The sequence below is a fragment of the Phascolarctos cinereus genome, unplaced genomic scaffold (genome assembly GCF_003287225.1).
Source record: "Phascolarctos cinereus isolate Bilbo 61053 unplaced genomic scaffold, phaCin_HiC Scaffold_4;HRSCAF=312, whole genome shotgun sequence".
In the NCBI taxonomy this organism is placed as follows: domain Eukaryota; kingdom Metazoa; phylum Chordata; class Mammalia; order Diprotodontia; family Phascolarctidae; genus Phascolarctos; species Phascolarctos cinereus.
The window spans coordinates 657,711,217-657,734,561 of record NW_027555847.1 but is presented as its reverse complement, the minus strand read 5'-3'; the positions used below and the strand labels follow the sequence as shown (position 1 = coordinate 657,734,561).

The 23,345-nt window shown below is 52.1% G+C and overlaps 1 protein-coding gene and 1 long non-coding RNA gene across 10 annotated transcripts in view; one reads left to right on the top strand and one right to left on the bottom strand.

Moving 5' to 3' along the window:
• Positions 1 to 16,074, bottom strand: part of PDE4A (phosphodiesterase 4A) — a 32,413-nt gene extending 16,339 nt beyond the window's left edge. The window contains exons 1-2 of one of the 9 annotated variants that reach the window (XM_078153898.1): positions 15,993 to 16,074; positions 15,126 to 15,356 (exon numbers count right to left, since the gene is read on the bottom strand). In XM_078153898.1, coding sequence (XP_078010024.1) covers positions 15,126 to 15,313 — 188 coding nt within the window. In that variant the 5' untranslated portion in view covers positions 15,314 to 15,356; positions 15,993 to 16,074. Of the gene's footprint in view, positions 1 to 35; positions 52 to 3,413; positions 3,879 to 5,100; positions 5,523 to 10,810; positions 11,517 to 15,125; positions 15,357 to 15,992 lie in introns of those variants that run through there. The other 8 variants (XM_078153901.1, XM_078153904.1, XM_078153899.1 and 5 more) reach the window with 8 other exon arrangements.
• Positions 3,889 to 13,361, top strand: LOC110214296 (uncharacterized). Its single transcript, XR_002326246.2, has 3 exons — positions 3,889 to 5,001; positions 11,799 to 12,040; positions 12,356 to 13,361. It is a non-coding gene; the product is annotated as an uncharacterized LOC110214296 (long non-coding RNA).
• Positions 16,075 to 23,345: the final 7,271 nt, after the last annotated feature.

Below are 23,345 nucleotides of genomic sequence, written 5' to 3'. Positions count from 1 at the left end.
CTCAGCCACCTTTAACCCTGTCCTTGCCACACAACCAGGAGCCAGCCCAGCCTGGTGAGGGAGAGAAAGGTAAACTGTGATCAGGTTGGATTTGAGAGGGAAAGGTCTGATCCCAGGAGAAGAAGGATTGGTAACTTCCCTGACAGGGGATGGAGGCTTAGAATCTGTGGGCCTTGCCCTGTGGCAGGAACAGGAGGAGCACGGACACTCCAAGGTGGGAGGATGGAGATGTTCTATGCCACCATCACCCAATCTCCCCCTTCACAACCTGAGATTCCAAAGTCTCTCTGCAGGTTTCCCCTAAATCCAGTAAATTTATCCTACAATGTAGCCCCCAATGGAGAGATCAAAACAGGGGCTGTTCTTGGGGGTCTTTCTGTCCATCTGCTCTGGTAGTCCTCTCTCTTCATGCCTACCTAGCTCCCCAGTAATGTTATCCCAATACAGAGCTAAGGAAGGTAAAGAAGCCATTTCATTCATTCCAAATGTAGATTTGGGGCAGTATCTGTATTTTGGTCCAAAGGCTCTACCCCTCGATCTTTTATCTTTCTCACATGCTCTTTTCTGGCAATGACACCACTCATCCCTCCTAGGGCTTCCACTACTACCATCCTGAAGTTGACTCCTAAATCTGCAGCTCCAGTACTGACCAGTGTTCTAAGCTCTCACCCTCTTCTCTGCCTCATGTAGCTGTTCCCCTAGGTATTAGATTTAGTGTGTCCAAAACCAAGTTCATTATCTTTGCCCCCAAACCTGCTTCTGTTGACTTCACTACTTCTGTCTGTGGCACCATCACTGACCATTAAGTCTTATCTTTGTCTTTTCCGTCTCCCATATCATTTGACAAAACTTTCAATTCCACCTCATCTGTCTCTCTCTCTCTCTCTCTCTCTCTCTCTCTCTCTCTCTCTCTCTCTCTCTCTCTCACACACACACACACACACACACACACACACAACCACAGAGCCCACTTTCTATTTCCAGTGCCACTAACCTAGTGTGAGCCAACTCTCACTGGCCTGAATTATTACAATAAACTAGTAGGTCTTCCTGATTATACTATCTCCCCTTCCCAATCCATCTTTCATACTATGTCAGACTCTTCTTTGCTTCTCAAGTAAAACTCAGATTCATCAGGTTAGTTTTCAAGGCCTTTCACAGTCTGGCCTAAACCTACTTGTATGTCCTAATCTGTGCATTTTGCTTCATGTCCTGTGCTCTACTACCTCCATACCTTTGTTCAGACTGTCCTAGACTGTCCTCCCCTTTTTTCACATTGAGCATGTATACATGTATGTATGTATTCATGTACCTATATTAGCCCAACTTAAATACCACCCCCAAAATGGCTTCCTTCATCTCCCCCTTCTCACTTGTAACTCACATAGCACCTAATCTGCTCCTAGAGGCAGTAGATGGTGGTACAGTACATAGAGCACTGGGAGGGCAGTAAGGAAGACCGGAGTTAAAATCTGGTCTCCGACACTTAATAGCTGAGTGACCTTGCACAAGTTCATTAACCTCTGTTTTCTCAAATGTAAAATAAGAATAATAATAGTACCTACTTTGCAGAGTTGTTGTGAGGATCAAATGAAATAATATTTGTAAGACCATGTCCTCAGCACAGTGCCTGGCACATAGTAGGTGCTACATGAATGCCTAGTCTAATTCATTTTACCTTTGTACATCTGTAACTGGAATATTGTATATTCCAGTTACCGGAGTTTGTGCTTTATCTCTCCACTGGACTTTAAGCTGAATGAATGCAGGGAGTGTATTTTATCTAAATTTTGTATTTTCACCTAGAACTAAGCACAGGGCACAGGTGATAACTATACGATCAACTGAATTGAATTTGACCAGCAAACACCCCTCTTCCCTTTTTCCTCCCCCCACCTGGAGCACAGATAACTGAGTTACTTGTGGTTTCTGACATCTCCCCTCTATCCTCCCAAACTTCCTGAATTCCTGGTTCCTTCAGCCTCTGACATACAGGTTCTATTTGACCTTCTCCTTCCATCCACCCCACTAGGTCAAATTTTGCTGGGGTGGGGGTAGGAATGCATGGGTAGTTGGTATACTGCTTCAGCTGTCCAAACTGGCCCCTTTTCCCCTCTTCCCACCCACTGCAATGGCCCCTCCCCCCTCAGACTCCTGAGTCTGACTTGACCCCAAGGAAGTTCCCAGCTTAGTGACTACAAAACAAGTATATGGTGGGGGGTGGGGTGGGGTGAAGAATTTCAATGACTGGATGTATGTTTGTGTCTCCAAGACTTTTGTGTGGCTTGTGTATGGCTGCTATACGTCTTCAAGACTGCAGTCTGAGTGTGTAGCCGTCTGTTCTGGGTATGTATGCCTTTCTGTCACTGCTCTGAGTTTATATTCAATGTGTCATGTATGACAAAATCTGTTTTTGAGACTACTGTTGTGTCTCTGTCCTCATGTGTATCTAAGACTGCTATGTGACTGCCATGTGCTGAAACTGCTGGGCCTCCGTATCCTATGAGACTGCTGCTGCCTGTCAACTGGGTAGTTCTTAAGGTGACAAGATTGTTGTTCCTGGGTTGGGGAACACTTAAGGCTAGCATGGTAGATCTAGACAGACCCAGACCTAAAACCTGTGGAGTCAGCTCCCCTCCAGTGTGGCTCCACTGGAAGCCTGGTACAGGAGCTCCTTCCGTTGGGAAGGTGACCAGGGCAAAAGGATTAAAGACTTAAAATTGCATATAACCTGAGAGGTCACTGTAGTCCAAACCTTCACTTTGCACATAAGGAAACTGAGGCCCTGGGAAGTTCAATGACTTACTCAAGGTCACATCTGGTAAAGGCCAAAGGTGGGATTTGATCTCACTTCCTCTGATTCCAGTGATTCCACTATTCTTTTTATAAGGAGCAGTCTCCTGAATCCTGGTGCCCTTCCTCTAAGTCCCCTGGCCCCTGCTCCACACCTCCCCCACCCTTGAGTTTCTCAGTTCCTGCCTTACTCCTCCCAGCCCTCTCATCTCCTCCGTTGCCTCAGCTCTTGTCTCCTCCACTAAGCCCCTCTCAGGCCCCTAAGGCCCCTCCAGGACCCAGTGGCCCGTACAAAGCAGGCCCTCTCTCCTCCTCCATTCCCCCAGGCCTCCTTCTCTTGGACTCTAAATATACTCAGAGAATCTTCCCCTCTCTGGTTTCTCCAGTAACTCAGCCCCGACAAGCTAGGATTTCAGGGCCAGGGCTCTAGCTTGGGCACTGTGAGAAGGGGGTGGGGGAAGAGACTGAGAAGCCTAGGACTTGGGGCAACAAAGCCTGGGCTTGGTAGTTCTCGGTTGGCTGAAAAAGAGCTCAGGCCTTCCCTCCCCCAAGCAGAGCAGGCAAGGTCTGGGCCTGGCAGGGCCTGAGTCTGGGTCCAGGCCACGAGGCTGGACACCCACCTGACGGACTTGGTGAGTCGGTGCCGGCGAATGTCCTCGTCGCTGAAGGAGAAGTGTGTAGCAGGCTCAGTGCCGGCACCCAGGAAAGCCAGGGTCAGGGCCGGGGGCCGAGGCTGGGGTCGGGGCTGGGCCGGGGGCGCCCCCGCCTCTCCCGGGGAGCCGGGTGGGCAGGAGCCAGAGAACATGGGAGCGGCACATGGAGAAGCTGGGTGCTAAAGCGGGAGCAGGCTGGGGCTGGGCTTGGCGCCGGGAGTCCGGCGCGGGTCCGGCTCCTCGCAGCCCCAAAACAGAAGGTGGAACAGTAAGTGGAACCGCAAGTCTGTGATCGCTAGCGGCCCTGAGAGCGGAGGGGACGCACCAGAGTCTGGGGCATGTGGCCCCGCCTTTGGCAGGAGGGGCCAGGAGAACAGCCCAGGGTCACCCCCAAGAGACGGGACGAGACCCAGGAGTCCTGGAACCCGGAGCATAGCGCAGCGCTCGAAGGGAGGCGGGGTCGGCAGAAACCTCAGGAAGCTTCACTCAGAAGCGCAAACTTTCCACTGAGTGACCGCACTCCGCTCCCTGAGGACCCACCCAGAGAAGATTTAGGGGTGGGGAAGGTGGTTGCTCCTGCTGGGGGAATTTGTTTCTGTAGTGTGTCTCTCGGGTGAGAAATGACTTGGACTCTCTCCCTGGAGCTCCGATGCCCTGCTCCCCTTCCTGTCATATAACTCCCCATAGAGACCCTCAGCTCTCTCAACCCTTGGCCCCAGAGGGGCCATCACCGCAGGTTTTTATAGCCCTTCCCCCAAGCTGCGGCCAGAGTCTCCGCCCTCCTTCCCCCCCAACCTCCCGGTGACGCCCGAGCTCCGCTGTGCCTGAGGGCAATGAATGCCGAGGGATTTGGGCTTGGTCCCCCACCTCCTCATCGCTTCTTGCTACTCTGCAGGTCCTCTCCTAGTGGAGAAAGGAAGAATCCCAGGCTAACTGCAGAGCTAGGGAACTGTCTCCACTTGGACGGAGCCCCCTCCCGTAAGCTATAGCAAGAAATTCAACTCGAAGACTACACGGGGAGACAAATACCCAATTTTAGACTACGAAAGACAAGGACCCAGAGACAGAAGGCCTCTGGACGCGCCCCATGCGGCTTTCGATTCTCCCGGAGTTTCGGTCCCTTGTTTAGGGGACGGAAGGGAATTTCTTGGCCCAGCTCAGTCTCCAAAGACCCCACCTGCGGGTCGATTTTGTCCCTGCACCCGTAGCTCCGCTGCCCTAATTCGGACCAGCGGTGCCTAGCACCGGGGCAGGTGCACTAAGAGGGAGGAGCTAGAAGTGCGCCTAGAGTTCTGAGGTATGGGGAAGACAATCTAAGCGTCTGGGCTTCCAGCTCTGGGTGACCTCCAATCGCGGAGGGTTGACAAATAGTTTGAACGAAACATTTTTAGTACAGTAAGGTCAGACCTCTGCTATTTTGACCTCACTGTAGGGCCAGGGCTGATCTCGCCCTTCCCACCCGAGGGTGCCTCTTCTCCTTCCCAAATCTCTCCCGGGCATCAGAAAGAGGGCGGGCAATAGTTTTCCCGCCGCTTCCGAGAAGAGCTTTCCCCAGGTAGGTACCTCACCCGAGGCCAGACTGGGCTGTGGGCCGCTGTCGGGTCAGGCTAGGGCTGGGTTGGGGGAGGGGGGCGCGCGGGCCGGCCGAACTTACCGCACCCGGCCCTGGCGGTGAGAGTCCCGGAGCTTGCGACTGGGCAGCAGACGCTTTCGGAAGGTCGGGGAATTAGTGGAGAAAAAGACAGGCGAGTGGGGCGGTGTGAGCCGAAGGCGCGGGGGCCCGCCCGGAGATGACTCCGGCAGGAAAGCTTCGTCCTCTGTCTCGGACTCCCGCCTGAGTCCCGGGCCTGACAGCAGCAGCTTCGGGATCCGGCCCAGGTTGGGCCCCCTTGCCATGGCCGGGCACCGGTCCTGGGCCCCGTGTCCTCGGAACAGCCACGTGGGGCCCAGGAGAGACGGCTGGAGGCCTGGCTGTGGGCCCGGGCCACCTCCCTGCCTCCGCTGGGGCCTCCCCTCCAGAGCCGGCGGCTTGCGGAACGGGAGGCGGGGGGAGTGGGGAGGATAAGGAGGGGAGGTCTGATCCCGCGGCCCCGCCTAGCTCTGGCTGGGGCCCTCCGACTGTGTTGTTCCGCCCCATCCCCTGCCCAGTACCCTGCGCTAGCCCCGGGCTCCAGCCCTTCCGGCTTTTCTGGAGGGGTAGACTAGAGGGGTCGAGGAAAAGAATTGCTCGAAGCAGGAAGCCCCCAGAAGCGCCAGCTCTCAGTCTAAAGTACTGTCCCGGGGCTACCAACCCTAGACACGGCCTCAGGTCTCCCAAGTCCTCTGCACTCTGCCAGGGTTCTATGTGCTCCTTGAATCCATTCTGGCAGCTTAAGGGGCAGCCTTCACCCAGCCAGCCTCCTTCCTCCTCCGACCGTATGTGTATTTGGAAAAGCGGAAGGCCAGTCTGCTAGGACTGGAATGGAAGGAGGGGCCCAACGGGGCCACAGCCCCTGAATAGAGAGAAAGGACCATGCCGAGATATTTTCATTACAGGGGCGCTGGGTTTGGCGAAGCTGCAGTTGCGGTGAGGCGCTGTCAGGTTGGGCTTAGCGATGGCCTCGGATTTAGAAGCGGTACTTCAGGCCCTAAGCTCGGCCAGAGTAGCTCCCCGAGAACGGTTCGATGTGTGTGCCCCTAACTCCCCCTTCAGGCCAGGGGCTTCAAGCTCCACCTAACTGCTCAGACCAGGGTCTTCCCAGCTGCATTTGAGTGCAGCCTGTATTGCAATACATGCAGATTTTGCGGGTTTTATTCCTTCATCAGCGCAGACCGCAGCCTCTCTATAATTTAATCTTCACGTCAACAATCACGATCCGTTAACTGCAACTATCCTAGAGATTTGTTTCCCCGAATTTACCTAGGCTGCCTCAGAAGATGGACAAGCAGTCTTTCACCTCGGCTTTCCTCACTCAAAACCTTTCCAGCTTGGTAGAACCTGTCCGGGTTTGTCCTTGGCTGGCATAGTCTTAGAAATCCCAGAACCACCTCCCCACAGGCAGGAGGCATCAAGGAGATCTTTAGTGCACAGTCAGGGTCCATGGTTTGATCCCCACAAAAGTCAGTTAGCTCTTCTCCATCCCTTAGTACTAGACTGAGCCTTTAATCCAGTTTAAGTCTGATCCTAAGGACACTCTCAGCCCAGCCACAGAATGACCTATGTAAGTCACATTAACCCAACCACACATTGACCTCTGGCTTCAAGCTCAGGCTAATGATAATAATAGCTAGTATTTACCTAGGACTTGAAGGTTTGCAAAGTATTTTACATGCATTATTTCAGTTGATCCTCACAACAGCCCTGTGAAGAGGGGAAATTATCTCCATTTTACAAATGAGGAAACTGAGGCTAAGATATTAAGTGACTTGTCCAGGAAGACACATCTAGTAAGTATCTAAGAAGGTCTTAGAACTCCAATCTTGCTGACTCTAAACCTAATGCAAAATTCATAAAACTACAATTCTCCCTTACTGATCCTGTAACTCATAGTCGTCCCCCCCATCCCATGTATAATCCAGATTCAGACCCAAAGTCCCAGGATATGTACCCCACAGCCATTCAGGTCTGTCCTTACCACAGAGTACCTATGTCTTCTCATATCAATTTTCATCTCAGTGTTGGGCTTCCCTTTTGTTCTGTCATTTCAGTTTCATCCCATTCTTCATGGCCCCATTTTGGGTTTTCTTGCCAAAGATATTGTAGCAGTTTGCCATTTCTCCAGCTCATTTTTACAGGTCAGAAACTGAGGCAAACAGGGTTAAGTGACTTGCTCAGGATCACACAATTAGTGAGTGTCTGAGGCCAGATTTGAACTCAGGAAGATGCATCTTCCTGATTCCCAGCCTAGTGCTCTATTCATTGCACCACCTAACTGCTCTGGGCTCCCCTGCGAATGCCCATAACCCTTCTTAGGGATGTTTGCATTGTGAGACACCCCTTGTCAGGCTAAACCCCAGAGAGGGAGGGATCTGTTTAACATCATGACACCCCTGACAATCTCAGCTCATCAGTCTGCTGTGAGGTCCATGAAGTTCTCCCATAGAGGTTGACAAGAAAAAATATTTCAAAGTTTGTAAAGCTGTGAGAGAGGCAAATCCTTACCCCATCTCACAGGTCAGGAAATTGAGGTTCAGAGGGGGCAAAGGGACTTATTGATTTGTCTTCACATAGTCAAGTGAAGACTCAGGCCAGATGTGAAACCTAATTCTTTCCTGCCTGGGATCTTCCCACACACATACTTTGACTGAATCTTGAATGGTAGATTTTCAGGCTCAGGGACAAAAGAGTAGGAGGAGAGACTTGGGGTACCCATCTTTCCATGGCCCAGAGCCTGGGAATTGGCTGGCACAGGAAGCTGTTTGGGGACCTGCTAAGATTAAACATCTCCAATGTGGATGGCTATTTATAACCCAAGATGGGGGGCACCTTCCCCCACAGACTGCCTCTCTCCTCTCAGGGCTGGAGAGGAAAGTAGGCTGTCATTTTAAGTAGGGGGAGAAGGATTGCCAGTGAAATAATTGGGGGACCTAGGATACAATCTAACCTTGTCCGTTAGAATCTGTGTGATTCCGGGCAAGTTATTTATTATCCCTCTAGGTTTCAGTGCTTTCCTTTGTGGAAAAAAAAATAATACTTTGGGCTACATAAGCCCAAGCTGCTTCCAGTGCTACGATTTTCAGAATTTCAGCCATTCAGCTCCCTTCCTCCACTGATTCCCACAAATCCTTAGCCCTCCCCACATCTCAAACCCTAGCCAAGTGGATCACACAGTCCTCCTGACTGGCACAGAGTGGAGCTCCAGGATCCCTTGCCCCTGATTCCAAAATCACTGGTTACTGACTCCAGCCATAAAGCATTCCTTCTCAAGGCGGAAGCTTCTAGGGCTGCGAGAGGGCTGGGTGGGGGATCTGCGAGGCTTTCCCAGGGCTGAAGGGAAAGAGTGGGGAGCAAGGGGACTCGCTGAATCGAGCAGACTGAAAGCCTTTGTCCTCTTACCAGTGGCCACGAGGGGGCGCCAAAAATCTAGGGACGGCGGGACCAAATAGAAAAGTAGGGTTCTCTGGAGAGAGTTCAGGGGGAGAGAGGAAAGACACTTGCACGGGCTGGGGCAGATGAGCATCAGAAACAGAGAATGACACAGTCAGGCAGAGGCAGGACTTAGAGTCTCAAGACTGATGCGACCCAAGGCGCCTGCAAAGTCTATAAAGTCTAGTATCCCAAAGCGCTTCCCTTTCTTCTCCAGAGGCTGCCCCGCCCTTTCCCCACAGATTTGCGCCTGTGAGGAGGTGGTAGAGACTTTGTCTACCTGTCTACCTGCGCCTCTTGCTCCAAGGGCCCAGGTCCTGCTTTAGGAATCTTTCTGTTCCTTGGGGTTACATCTGTGTCTGAACCTTATGCTAAGGCGGGGCTCGCCAGATTTCCATCTGTGTCTTTCTCGCTCGCTATCTTTGTATCTTTGTCTTTCCCGTCTTCAGGTTCCGAGCGGGGGGTCACGTTCCCCAACCCTCCTTGTGCGGTTCTCTCGGGCTCCATCTGCCTCCTGACTAGAATGTCAGCCCGTGACTCAGCCCCGCTAGGGGGCGGGCGGGGGCGGGGACTCGGTGTCTCAGTCTCACATCCCCACTAGTGTGCCAGTGTGTATGGGGACTGGGGGCTCGCTGAGTGGGGGCGCCTCTTTGTCTTTTGACAAGGGCCAAGTCCCTTCATCTCCCTAACGCGCTATTAGCAGGAGAACCTTGGCTCGGCGTCACCGCTAGAGCACACTGGTCCCCTGCTCCCGCCCTCACAAAAACCAATCAGGGTAAGCTTAAGTTTATGGAAAGTAGATTGATTCCCCTTCTTCCAGACAGCCCCCTGAGACTAGTACCTATTTGCCTGCCACCAACTGTGAGCACAAAAGTCCTGGGACAAGAAGGAGATAAAGACATATTTGCGCAAGGTGAGGCAGATAGAAATACAAAAATGTACAGATACAGAAGAAATAGAAATAGGGAAAAATCAAGATACATACAGAGATGGACAGAGGTAGGCAGAGAAACAGAAGATAGTCAGACAGAGAAACTCCAACTGCCACACTCCCTGGTCCGGGAAGAGATTCCCTTTTTTTCTCATTTCCACTTTCAGCCCGCTAACTGGACAGAATTCTCTCCATTCCCCCCCCCTTCCCTTTGCAGTGTTTTCCCTGCCTCAGCTATAGAGAACTCTACATTGAAGCCCTGGGACTAGGCTACGCACCCCCAATGTCTACAGGATCCGTCAGATCCAGCCGCCCACTCACCCCCCCCCCGAAGTAGGGAAGGAGGCTCAGCGCCTCCTGGTTGAAACAGTCTCCACAGGAACTCTGAGTTCATTGCAGCTACAATAACACAGCGGGAATGAAATTCCCAAACCCCTGCAGGGGAGGTGGCTCTGCTATAGCAGCCCTCAAGAGGAGCCTTTATCCCCTTTAGCTCTGCCCTCCGTTCTGCCCTCCTCTGTCCAGTCCCGAGTTCTCCCCCCCCCCACCACACGCTCTGCAGGCAGCCTGAGCAAAACCTGAGACACAAAGCTCTGCCCACTAACCGGTCCAGAGGCAGGACCCAGGGACCCAAGCACCCAGCTGTAAGGAGCATCCATACTGGGTACAAACGCCTTAGGAAAGGTGCCTCGAGGGACCTATTTAAGTTCCTTCTATATCTCCTCGCCAGCTTCTTTTCCTGCTGCTACTGCTAACTGCCTAGACGACCAGACGCGGCTGCTTCTCCAGTTACAGTGTATCTATCCTTCACGGCTGCTTCTCCTTTCAGCCAGCATACAGACATCCTTAGGCCGGCACATCCCGAGTCCCTGAAATTTACCAACCCTCCCCCTAAGCCCCAGAATCCAAACTTCAAACCCTACTCTAGAGCCCCCTGAAACTACAGAGTAACGCCCAGACTACAACACAGGACCCTGAAATCGTACCATCACGGCGCCCCGGTACCCCAATATAGCCTCTGGAGGGCTCAGAGCAGTGACCCCAGAGCCCAATTTTGCGCCCTCTAGGGCCCCTAAACAGAGACTACAGGTACTAACATAGTTCGATGAGATTCTGAGCTGTGTACCAAATCCCAATATAACATCTTTGGTACCCCATCGCCATGATCTGGAACCCCAAGTTAGAGCTAGCACAGACCACAGTGAAGTGGTCCTAATTTCAATTAAGCGCTTTTTTTTTGAGACCCCAATAGATCGCTGAAACCCTGGAACAGCTTCCTTGATGCCAAGCATTTAGCGCCCCCTAGCGATCTGCCCGAGTTCCCCCTTCACTAGCAAAGCGGCGCCCTGCTCTAGCCTCCTCTCTTACCGTTTGCCGCTGCTGCCACTACCCGAGGTCCCATGGAAAGAAGAGGGCCAGGACATGCGGGACTTGCGCAGGCCAGGCCGGTCACTCGTGTCCACAGCATCAGCACGCTCTATGGGCCGGTGCGGGGCCCGCTCCCGCTCAGAGTCCCCGCGCTCCGGCTCCCCGCGTGTCCCCCGCGCTCCACGTTCCGGGTCTGTGTTGTCAGAGTAGCCACGCTGCTGGATCCGGATCGGGGTCCGTGGCTGGCGCCACAGGTGCTGGGGTGGCCTTAGCGTGGCCTGGCCATCCCGAACCCCCGGCAGCGACAGGGACAGGCTCTTCTTAGAGCAGGGTGGCGGCTCCATTCCGCGTATCCAGCCCACCCCGGTTCCCTCTCGGACCTCGGCTTTCAGTGGTGCGCAGCCCCCTGCGCCCAGGCCAGAGTCCTTGCACTCTGCCTTGCCTGAGCCATCTCGCCCCTGAACCAACAAGGGCGGGCAGTGGCCAGCGCAGGGGCTCCGGACACAGAGTCCAAGGGTAGCGGGAAGAGCGGAGTAGGGGGACAGAGACACGGGTCACTGCGGGGGTCGGCAGCGGAGAGGGCTGCTGGGCGCTGAGAGGTTTTGAGCTTGGATGAGATTCTCTGGGGCCCCAGGGCTTTCGTCAAGAAAGCCCTGAACCAAGAATCTTGGATCCCGCAGGGGCTAGCCGGGAAAGGCACTCTTCGCCTTCTTCCCTCCTCCCTGGGGCTCAGGGGTCCCAAAGGGCGCCCCGCGCCCCACAGCACAAATCAGCCCAGCTGCTGCCGCGGCGCCGCCGCCTCACTGAGTCCGCGGCTCCGCGCTCTGCTCCGCGCCCGCCCCGCGCTCCCGCCCCGCCCCCGCTGCCGCCATAGCTGCCACCGCCGGCTGTCAGCGCCGCCCCCAGCCCCCAAGCTTTAACGTGGGGGTGGGGGGAAGTTAGCCCTCTGGGGGATAGACGGAGATGGATTTCTCCCTTCACCTCATAGGTCTCAATTGGACGCACGCGATTCTTCCTACCCAGCCCAGCACCACCACACCCGCTTGAGTGGGAGGGGGCCCAGTGCCCTCCCTTTCTGCAACACCGCCTAGGCAAGTACGGGCACTAAGGAGTTAACTTGGTAAACCGACGCGGGGAAAGCTCAACTTCCGTCTATCAGTCCTCTGTCTGTCAGTCAAAGGGGGCGGAGTCAACGGCCGAAGGTCTTAACGGGACCCTGTGTGTCCATCTGTGAGTATGTAACTGTCTTTGAATGTATGTCCGTGTGTGTTGATGGGAATGTGATTGTGGAGGAATGTGTCCGCGTGTGTACCTGTACGTGTGTGCACCTTGTATGTTTTTATTGGTGTGTGTTTGTGACTGTAAGTAGTATATGTGTGTGTCTGTGTGACTGGATGTGTGTATATGAGCCCATGCGTGGGTCTAGGTGTGTGTCTGGGCGTGCATGTTGTCTAGAGTGGGTAGAGGAAGAAGCCTACTGGAGGAAATACTTCAGCTCGTTGAACACTAATCTATCGGTCCCTGCGGGGACTCCCTAACTTGCAGTGGGGAAACTGAAGCACTATCTCTGATAGTCCGGAAAAAAAGAAAAGAAAAGATCCTCCCCTACGGGGCTGTCGGGTTCCAAGGATCATTTCTTCGCTGCTAGGGTGGGCAGACAGGACTCTATTGGTCTACTGGGGAGAGGAGAAGGAGCCTTCAGGCTCCGGAGAAAAGCACGACCTTTCCCAAGAAGTAAACGGGGAGCGCACCCCCACCACCACTGCTCCGAGGCCACCGAATGTCCCCACCCCCACCCTACCCCCTGCAGCGCCTAATTCTGGAGAGGCCGTGACTCACTCCCCGCCGCCCCCTGCGCCCTGCGGAGCTGAGCCAAGTCAAGCGGAGCCGAGTAGGGTTGCAGCCATGGTCTTCAAGTCCTCAGCCCCCCAGCCCCAGGATCCCCTACCAGCCCTACCGCGGGTTTCGGACCTACATTATCTATACTACTTCCCCCGTCCCAGTCCAATCTCTACTGCGCGTTCCTCCCTCCCTCTGGAAGCAGTGGAATAGTCTGTACCATCCCCCCAACCCGTACTCCCGCCCCCCCCCTCCAGCGCTTTTATAAAAAGAGCTGCCAATCTTGCTGCTGCCGGAGACCGATTTCATCCCCCACAAAGCTCTTCTAGTTCCCAACCCTTCCCTTCCTATCTTCTCCCCTCTCTTCCCCCCTCCAAATAAGGCCTGGGCCCCCTCTAACAAAAAGGGATCGAGGTGGTGGGCTCTCAAGCTTATGAAGAAAGGACCAAAATGTGGGGACCGCGAGGTAGAGCCAGAATCTGTTCCCAATCCCTACTCCTCCCATACTGCTCCTCACACAGGGACAGAACTCCACATGGTAACCCTTCAGAAGGGATAGAGTCTCCCCCGACCAGAGGACAAAAGAACTGGTGACAAGATGTCCTGAAACTGAGGCTTCCTAATTCATGTCCCTGCCCCATAGAATTGTCTGGATTTGGGGGTCTGAGGTTAAGCCTTGGTAGTGTCAATAAATGAGGCATAATGTGGAAAAGAGAGTGCCCCCTTTCTGGGATCTATTGGTGGCAGGGAGGGAAGAAAAATAGATACTGGAGTTTGCAGAGGAACTGGGAGGTCCTTACAGGTGAGACATAGCTAGAGATCAAGGTTCAGCAATGCCTTTCCCCCACCCTTCCCTACTACAGAAGCTAAGTCCCCACCTTTGGGGAGGTTATCTACCTGAGTACCAAGGGGGCAAAACTGAGGCTTCAACGTGGAGGTGGTGGGGTGGGTGGGGAGAGTCACTTAAAGCCAAATAAAAGGCTAGAGGCATCCTCCCTGTATATCTCTCCTCCTCACCCCCCCCATTACATCAGAGAGATGAGAAGATCAGCAAAGATCGACTGTACTCCTAGACAAGAAATGACAGAGTCTGTGGGGTGCAGCAGGTGAACACTAAAAGTGCACCTCTTCTGTCAGGCTGGTCAATTTCTCCTCTAAAGACTAGTCCAGGAGCCTAGGCCAGTTTGACAGGTATTGTTCCCAAGTTCAACCTCAGTCCCCCATAGTACATAAGAAATCCTGTATGATGCAAAAATGGCCATGATGCTCCACCTTTTGGGCCATGGTCTTTTCCCCTTCTTCACATATCCCTTGTTTTGCAAATCTCTAATGTACTTATCATATAATACATACAAGGCTGTGGCTTACCTAAACTATATTAATTCCAGCATCTAACACACTTGGGGACATTTAGGGTTTATTGAATCTGTGACTGACTATCTTATCTCCCTACTAGGCTGAGAATCATAAAAGCAGAGATAAAGCCTTAATTAGTATCTGCCTCTAAACCAACACAAAGTTTGGCACACTTAATATGGTTTTTTTGACTGGACAAATCATGTAACATACACTTTCTAATCTATAAAAAAGCAATAGTAGTGAGACATTGGACTTGTACCAACTACCACACAGTAGTGTTGTGAGGAACGCACTTTGTGAAGTGAAAAATTGTTTAGAAATGTGAGACAAATGTAATTATTCTTTTCATCCAAAGTAAGGTGCAGGAGAAAGAAAGATAATGAACTAGGAACCAGAAGACCTGGACTCTAAGTCTGGTTCTGGTACTAACTTGCATTGTGACCTTGAGCTATTCCCTTCCCTAATCTGGGGCTCAGTTTCCCCACCTGTAATAGGAAGTGATTTGACAAGATAATCTCCAAAGCTCCTTCAATTTTATAAGTGGGATTCCCTTAGTATGTCAGATCCTGAGAGGGTCCAGCCTAGATCTGAGCCCTGCAGCTCCTGAACATGTCAGGATGGCTTTGGCCATGATTTCAAAGGGAGGACCCCATGCAGCCTGGCAGAAGAAAAGCCAGTGGGTTGAAAAACAGGGGGATAAGAGTATGAGCAGTCCCACGTTCAGGGAACAGACCAAAACTGCTCTGGTTGTTAATGGTATGGCTGGGCTGGGTTCACTCCCCCCCCCCACATACATACATACACCTTGGCTTCTCTTATTTCCTACCCTCCACCATGTCCATGGGGCTCCACTATGTTAGGGAAGTAGCCAAAGCCCGGCGTCATGGTGTGGCAAAAAAAAAAAAAAAAGGCAGTGGGTTTGGAGTTGAGCAGTTGGAGGGCTGGCTCTGATAACTGCGTAACCTGTGTGACTTGAAGCTAGTTCCTTCACCTCTCTGGGCCTCGGTTTCCTTCTCTATAAAGCGGGGCTCGACTAAATTTCTAAGGTCCCTTCTAGCTTGGAATCTCCCAGGAGAGAGTCCCTCCCCTCCCCCTCGTCCCCCACCCTCCTCCCTACCTGTCAGGCTCTGCCCTGGTGACTGAGATGAGGGGTGGTATCAGCAGCGCCAGCGTGTTGGGCCGAGGCCGTGAGACTGCATCAACAGGTTCCTGGTCCACCCAGCCCGGACCGTAGGGACCGGAGGAAAGGCGGCGGAGTCGGAGACGAGGACGCAGCTCAGCGCCCCAGAGTGCTGCCCCCTGCATGGGAGAGTCTACAGCGACTTGACTCCCCAGCCTCCCTTGGCCTCTGCAGAGGGTAGGATGGGAATTGGGGATTGGACCGTATCCCAGCCCGTGTTTCCCCCTCGTCCTCTCTCCTCCCTCCCCAAGGAATGCCCGTGTTTCCATGTGAATCCAAATTCGTGGAATTGCACATCTCGGAAGGATATAAATCCAATTTAAATCGGTACACTCCTTAAATGAGAGATAGTCACTGATCGCATCTCGGGCCCCTAGCTGCTTCGAGCTCCGCCCCTAGACTGGCCTCAAAAGTAAGGGAATAGCTCGTCTCCAGTACGCCCACTCCCTTCCTCTCTTGTCAGACTCCAGAAAGATCAGCAGGGACAGTGCTGGGGGCTCCATACAGAGGCTTGAGGCAGGGGTAGTTAATCCCTGCAGGGAAGAGGCCGTGATCTGAGCTCCTTCAGTCTGGGGAAGTCTACCCTGGCATCCCAGCCCAGATTTGTTCTGTTTGCCTGAAGCTCGAGTGGCACAGGCTGGGATCCCAGATTCCAAGACGGGGGCGGTGGGCGTGGGGAGGTTCTTAAAGGGAGTGGCCAATAGAGGGCGCACTATTAGAACCTCCGCAAACTTGTGCCCAAGCTCCTACTTGTGCCCTGCCCCGGGACCCCATGCCCCCTCTCACCCGAGCCGGGTAGCGCACCTCGTCTCCGCTCACCGCCACGGCCAAGAAACTGCGGCTTCTTCTCATCCTGCGGTCCCTAAGAAGCAGGGGCCATGGATCCCCCAGGACAAAAGCCTGGAGGGGGCGTGGAAGCTCCTAGGAAAGAAAGATGGAGAAAAAGAAGAAAAGGAAGGGGAAAAAAAGAAGGCGAGGAGGAAGGAAAAAGGAAGGAAAGAAGGAAGAGTGGGGCTATGGTTAGAATACCTTGTCCTCTCCTGTTCAAGTGCCCCTTGCACTGATAGGAGGTTCAGAGCTCTCACTCAATATCCTGTTCCTTCACCACAAGGCCTTGTACCTACTCCAAATTCCCTCCCACGCAGGTAAGCGTGTCCTACTCCCCCAGCCCCAAATAGGCAATGTCCCCCCCAAAGTGGGAATCCCACGTCTTCCAAGCTTCATCCTCCTCCTACTAGCCTCTCACCATCCTGAGGCCATGGCTCCCTCCAAAGTGGAATGCTCTTGCTGGACCATGTCCTGACCCCTCCCTTCCCCCATTCCCAGGTTTCTCCCTGTTTCTCGGGCTCCCCCTGCCAGACAGTCCCCTCTTGTCCCAAGGTGAGATGTCAGAGGAATCCCTATGTCCTCTGCCCCTGGTGTCATTTCCCTGAAGCGTGACGCCCCCCTGCCCCGAGTGGATGAAGCCCCTACTGGGGGAGGGGGAGGAGTGTGCTGTGACGTTGCCTGTGGTTGCCGCGGGAACGGATGACGCAGAATGTGCTGGGTGGCGTCAATGCTGCGTCCCTTCCCCGCGGGGCTCTCCCAGTTGAGGAGATCCCAAGGAACGACTGGCAGACCCCTTCCCCATAGTGCCCCTCCCGGGTGGTCCCCACAGCCGGTGCTACAGAATGGGCTAAACTGGGCAGGAACCTAGATGGTTCTATTGCCAACCTCGTGATGATTTAGGCAGTGGATCGGGCAAGCCAGGTTGGGGAGGGAGGAGAGGGGAAGGTGGAGCAGGAGGAAAGTGACTGTGGATACAGAAAGGGGGGGGGCCCAGGAGAGAGCAACAGAGAGATAGAGAAAGGCAGAGACAAAGACAGAAGAGAAATGCCAGGAAAGAGAGATATCGAGATACAAAAGGAGAGAGGGAGAGATGCGCAGGGAGGGAGATGCACGAAGGGAGAGAGACAGAGACTGAGAAAAACAAAGAAAGAAGCAAAACCAGAGAGAGACCTAGCTGGAGAAAAAGAAAGATAATGACGGTACAATGATACAGAGATAAACAGAGATGTACACAGAGATCCAACACTCACTGAAATGTATGGGCCGAAATCCCCATCTCACCCCCTTTCTCCAGTGTGCTCAGGGACAGAACGCAGGGAGATAAAAGGGAAGGAGGGAGGCAGTCACTGTCCCAGCACCTGCAAGAGTATGAGGCTCCCCAAAGCGACAGAAGGGAGGAGAGAGCTGGAGAGTTCCGGACACTGCACCTCCTAGCCCAACTGCTCCACTCCTCCCTTCCAGACTTGCTCCTCACAGTCCCCCTCCCAAGCCGGATGTCACTGCTGGGGTCCGGGGATGACGCCGGGTAGGCCACTGGAGGGCACAGATGGCTGGGCAAAACGGAGGCGGGGTTGAGGGGACTGGCATCAGAATGGACTCGGGTATGAGGGCCCGTCAGAACTTAACTCCTTCTCAGCTGGACTTGATGATCTAAGCTTTCAAGGCTGGATGGGTCAGGCTGAAGGGAATGAAAGGGTCTAAAGGGACAGAGGGGACTGAAGCGAGTACTATTGGAGGATACTTTACAATTGAGAAAAAAAGATGGGTAAAGGAATTGGAAGGACCCAGGAAGTTGAAGGGATGAGTTGATCTTTAGGGTTAACTACCTCAAAGATCCTTGCAGTCTTTGGGAAGGGCAGCCTTCTCCTTTCCTTGGGCATGCATCTCTTCAGACCTTATAAAATCAAGACACTGGGTCTGGGAAGAGAAAGGGCTGGCTAAGGGTCAGGGGTACTTTAAGAGATGGAACAGGTGCCTCCTCCCTGTGCCCAGAGGAGTTGGGATAAAGCAGGGAAAGTCTTAGGTAAGAATGCTGATCCCCAACTCCAGGTGCTTATGAGTCTGAGAACATATTAGGTGTCTGCATCTGTCAAATGTTGGAGAGTATGCCAGTTGGGTCTGAGTAGTGGAATATGCATGTTCAGGAGTAAATGTGGAAGACTGTCTGTTGGACAATACGTTCCATGGCAAGCAGGTTGCCCAGAGGATTAGGGTTAGACCAGTCATCCCCAGACCCTCTAGGAAGAATGTCTGGAAGTAGGGATGGAATCATTGGGAGGAAGGAACCCCAAAGGATGGTTTTAAGGGCTCAGACACTCACTACCTAGTCTATAACTTGGAGTTGCAGGATGGGTTTCTCCAGTTCTCAGACTCACACACACATTATTATCCTGAGTCCAAATCCCTTTAGCTTCAGATGGATGCAGGGAGTGAAGGCCAAGGGACTGTGAGAGTTCAACATTCCCCTTAGTGCCTTTCGCTCCAGATTATCACTCCACATGTGCTTCAGAGCCTCCCTTCTAGTTACCTCAAAGTGTCCCCTTCCAAATTTTCCCAGAGTCACCCTTCTAAGAGACTCTTTCCCTTAGTCCATCAGAGCCACTGCAGTCCTATCCCCGAGAGCCCCCCCTTCCAGGTCCAATCAGTCTCCCCACCCCTACTGTCTGGTCTCCTTCCATTCCCCCTGAGCCTTTCATGAAAGTCCTCTCGGAGCCCACCCCACCCCCCACCAGACACACACGCCAAGTTCACTCCAAGCTTTGCCCCCCACCTCCCATCCCCCTTTTCCTCCTCTCCCCACCCCCTCCACAGGCGGGAGGGAAACTATGGCTGGTGGAGGGACTGGGCTCCCTGCCCGGCACAAGCAGACCGGATCCTGACACCCCCAGGGTAGCAGGTTCGGGGGACAAGTCAGGGCTTCCCGCAGCGGCCTCTTACCTCGGGCTGGGCCCGGTGGCTCTGTTCCCCCCACGGCCCCAGGGCCCGCCCCGCGTCTGTCCCTGCGGAGCGTGAGCGTGAGTGTGTAAAATGTGTATGTTTAGTGTGCGTGCCCGTGTGTGTGTCCGCACGGCGCTGCCTCTAGCGGGAACTGACAGCTTGATCGGGAGGAGGAAGGAGATTCTTGCTCTCACTCCCTTCCCACCTCCCAGCACCCCGCCCCCGCAAACCCCCCGAGTATGAATGGAGCCCTCCAGAGCCGCCGGCCGGGGGCGGAGTGGGGGAGGGGCACCAACAGCTTTTGTCTGGACCAGGAATCTCCCTCCCGCCCCCTCCTTCCTTTCCCTTCTCTGTTCTCTCTCGGTCTCCCTCCCCTTCTTTCCGCAGCCCCTCCCCCTGGCCTCTGAGGGCTCCCTAGGGAATCCTTCGCCCTCTTCCTCGCCACTGTAAGGGTGCGGAGTGTGTGCCCAGAGGAGAGGGTTGACCAGAGCCTGCCCGAGGAAGGGAAGGCTTTCCAAGACGGAAGAGAAGCTGCTGCAGCAGTCCCAGTTGCTGGGGTCCCGGCACTGTGGCAGTCCTCTTATCCCAGGTCCCGGAACTCCCTATAATCCTGGATAATCCCCACACTGGCCTGGACAGAGCTGTCTCTATAGTTCCAGATAAAAGAAGGGGCCGAGGCAGGGACCAAGGCTTTGGGGACGTGGGGTGGGGGTGGGCGGCGACAAGAGAACTGAATCCCCGTGAACTCTCCTCGCGGCCCTGAATATAACCTGGCATCCTCGCCTCCTGGCCTTGGGCTCCATTCCAGAGGCCCAACCTATGCCGTTCGCCTTCGGGACCGCTATCCCTCCAATTACCTCCCACTCCAGCCCTGACTCCCGAGTTCTGGTCCCTTTCTCCAGCTAGACCTCCTGCCCCGAGATGGCAAAAGCAGCTCTTAATCATCAGTCCCCTCTCCTCCAAATCTACACTGGCACGATCCCATCCAGCTCCTAGCGTCTGAGCGCCCTTCGGCGGCTGCTGGGGGAAGAGAGTTCAACAGCCAGAGCCTCCTACCGATCCCTGAGTCCAGACACCGGGTCAGTCTAAGGTCACTCGCCCTCCAGCAGCAAGAGTTGGAACCCTTGGACTCTAGCTGCTAGTCTAACTCGACCGCCTCCAACCCCCCCCACTGCATTCTAGAGCAGGAGAATGGGGGACCCAGTGTCCTGAGACATTCCAGATGATTCCTGCCCCTCTTGTCTCAGCGTCCATCGTCTGCCTATTTGCCCTTTTTGTTCAAACTCTGGATCCTCAACAATCCTTCGAGATGGGACAGGGAGCAGCCCCAACCCTGCCTGAGCCCCTCCGTCCTGGACTAGTTAAATTCAATGGAATTCCAGTCAACAGTTATTAAGTGCTTACTTTGTGTAGAGACCTGCTTCCAGACCCGCAATACTGGCTATGCAAAGAGAAACAAGACAATCCTTTCTCTCAATGAGCTTACAACATTCTGACTGTGATGCTCGTGAGGCAATAAATGTACCATCAACAGTAACTTCAGCACCTGGTCCCTTCTGCTCTCTCTCTCTGCTACCACCCTAATTCGTGTTCCTATTATCCATCATCTGGACACCTCTTATTGCCTCCCCTCTCTCACTCCTTTCCCCCACCCCCAGTACATACTTCACAAAACTACCAACATAATCTTCCTAATGCATAGATGTGGTCATGTCATAGGCAGTTAGGTTGTTCAGTGATTAGCTGGGCCTGGAGTCAGAGTAGATCTGAGTTCAAATCTAGCTCAGACACTTACTAATAGCTGGGTGAACCTAAGCAAGTCACTTAATCTCTGGCTGCGTTACTGTAAAGTTGGAGTTGAGGAATCAACTAGAAAGTTGGAGATAAGAGCACCTACCTCCCAGGGTGGTTATAAGAATCAAATGAGATAATATTTGTAAGGGCTATGTAAATGCTAGCTATTATTATTACTCAACAACTTTTTTTAAAAATTGATTTATTTTTAGTTTTCAACATTCATTTCCATAAGATTTTGAGTTTTAAATTTTCTCCCCCTCCTTCCCTACCTCTCTTCCCCAGACAGCATGCAATCTGATATAAGATCTACATACACATTCCTATTAAACATATTTTCACATTAGTCATGTTGTACAGAAGAATTAGAACTAATAAGAGGAACCACAAGAAGGGAAAAAAAACAAGAGGAAAAAAAAAGAGCAAATAGTATGCTTTGCTCTGCATTCCAACTCCATAGTTCTTTCTCTGGATATGGATAGCATTTTCCACCATGAGACTTTTGGAAATGTCTTAGATCCTTGAATTGCTGAGAAGAGCTAAGTCTATCAAAGTTTGTTATTGCACAATATGGCTGTAAAAGTGTACAATGTTCTCCTGGTTCTGCTCATTTCACTCAGCATCAGTCCATGCAATTCTTTCCAGGTTTTTCTGAAGTCTGCTTGTTTATTATTACTTATAGCGCAGTAGTATTCCATTACATTCATAGGCCACAACTTATTCAGCCATTCCCCAGCTGATGAGCATCCCCTCAATTTCCAATTGTTTGCTATAAATATTTTTGTGTATGTGGGTCCTTTTCCCGTTTTATGATCTCTTTGGGATACAGCCCTAGAAGTGCTATTGCTGGGTCAAAGGGTATGCACATTTTTATAGCCCTTTGGGCATAGTTCCAAATTGCTCTCCAAAATGATTGGATCATTTCACAACTCCACCAACAATGCATTAGTGTTCCAATTTTCCCACATCTTCTCCAACATTTATCATTTCCTGTTTTGTCACATTAGCCAATCTGATAGGTGTGATGTACTCAACAACTTTCAGTAACTCTCCATAATCTATAGAATTAAATTTAAACTCCTGAGCCTGGCGTTCAGGACCCTTTACAATACAGTTCCAATACCTGTCCAACCATGTTACATCACTCCTTTTCCAGTACTTTCGAGTTACAACTAAAGTGGACCAGTTTTCATCCATATTTATCCTGTTCTCTCTAGGATTCATGATTTTAATTCTAATGACCCACATGCCTGGATTCAATCCTCCCTCCTCACATCTCCATTTGTGAAAGGTCTTTCATTTCCTTTAAGGCCTCAATTCAATTGTTACCTTCTCCGTGAAACCTCTCCTAACACTTCCTCCCAGTTGAAAGTGATCTTTCCTGTGTCCAATTTCTCATGGTTTTTGGCCCCTCTGACACCTTAGTAAGGATCATCTTTATCTGGGTGTTTACAGCCTAAATTAGACTATAAATTCCTTGAGGGCAGGTACTGTAACACTATCTTCCTAGCCCCTTAGTGAGCATAGGGACTTACAGGTAGTAGGTACTTAATGTTCGTTAAATTGAATGGAAAACATGCACACATCAGTACAAGATAAGAGACAAAGGCACAAATTCTAGAAGACATTTGAGATAGAAAGAGATTGCTTTTACCTGGTGGGGTTCAAAGAAAGTGGCATAGAGAAGGTGGTTTTAAAAGAAAAGGACTGTGGTACACCCTTTCTCACTGTTTGCTGGACTTCAACCAGAAGATGGTTTTCACTTTAAAATATATCTTTTTCTTTGCATCTATTGTAAAAGTATAAGAACAAAAGAGTGACTCGAGGCAATCCAGGGCCTAAGGAGAGACTTTCTCTTGGGTATGAGCATTTCTCTTCTCTAAGGATCTTTGGACTCCTTTTTTTTTTTTTAATTTTGGAGGCAATGGAGGTTAAGTGACTCGCCCAGGGTCATGCAGCTAGTAAGTGTCAAGTGTCTGAGGCCGAATTTGAACTCAGGTCCTCCTGACTCCAGGGTTGGTGCTCTGTTCACTGCACCACCTAGTTGCCCCTTGGACTTTTCTTTATGACAGATTTCATCCTACACAGGGATATCCCATTGCCACTTCAAACTATACTCAACATGTCCAAAGTGGAACTTGATACTTTCTTTCCTGAAACCCACCCCTCTTCTAAACTTCCTCATTTCTGTGTGCAACACAATCCTGCAAGTCACCCAAGCTCACACCATCTGAGTTCTCTTGGACTCTTCCATTTTCCTAACCCCACTGTGGTAGCTACACCATTTACTAGGTTCCCTACCATATAGGCTGGGTTAATTTTCCACTAAAAGGCAGGGAAGCAGTCCCCAAGACTATATTGGTCCAGGACAGAGGTATCCACATGGGGCTTAAAACACTCACCATTGTGGCAGACCAGATCAAAATATAATTGGGAAACATTTAACAAAATAAGTAAAAATACAACAAAACATAGATAATTATGTATGGTGTTCTAAGTCTATATGTGATCCACGGGGATCCTTATAAGTGAATTAAAGGCCCCTGTTTCTTTTTTAAGTTTGATACCGGACCCTAAGTTTGTCTCCCCTTTGTCCAG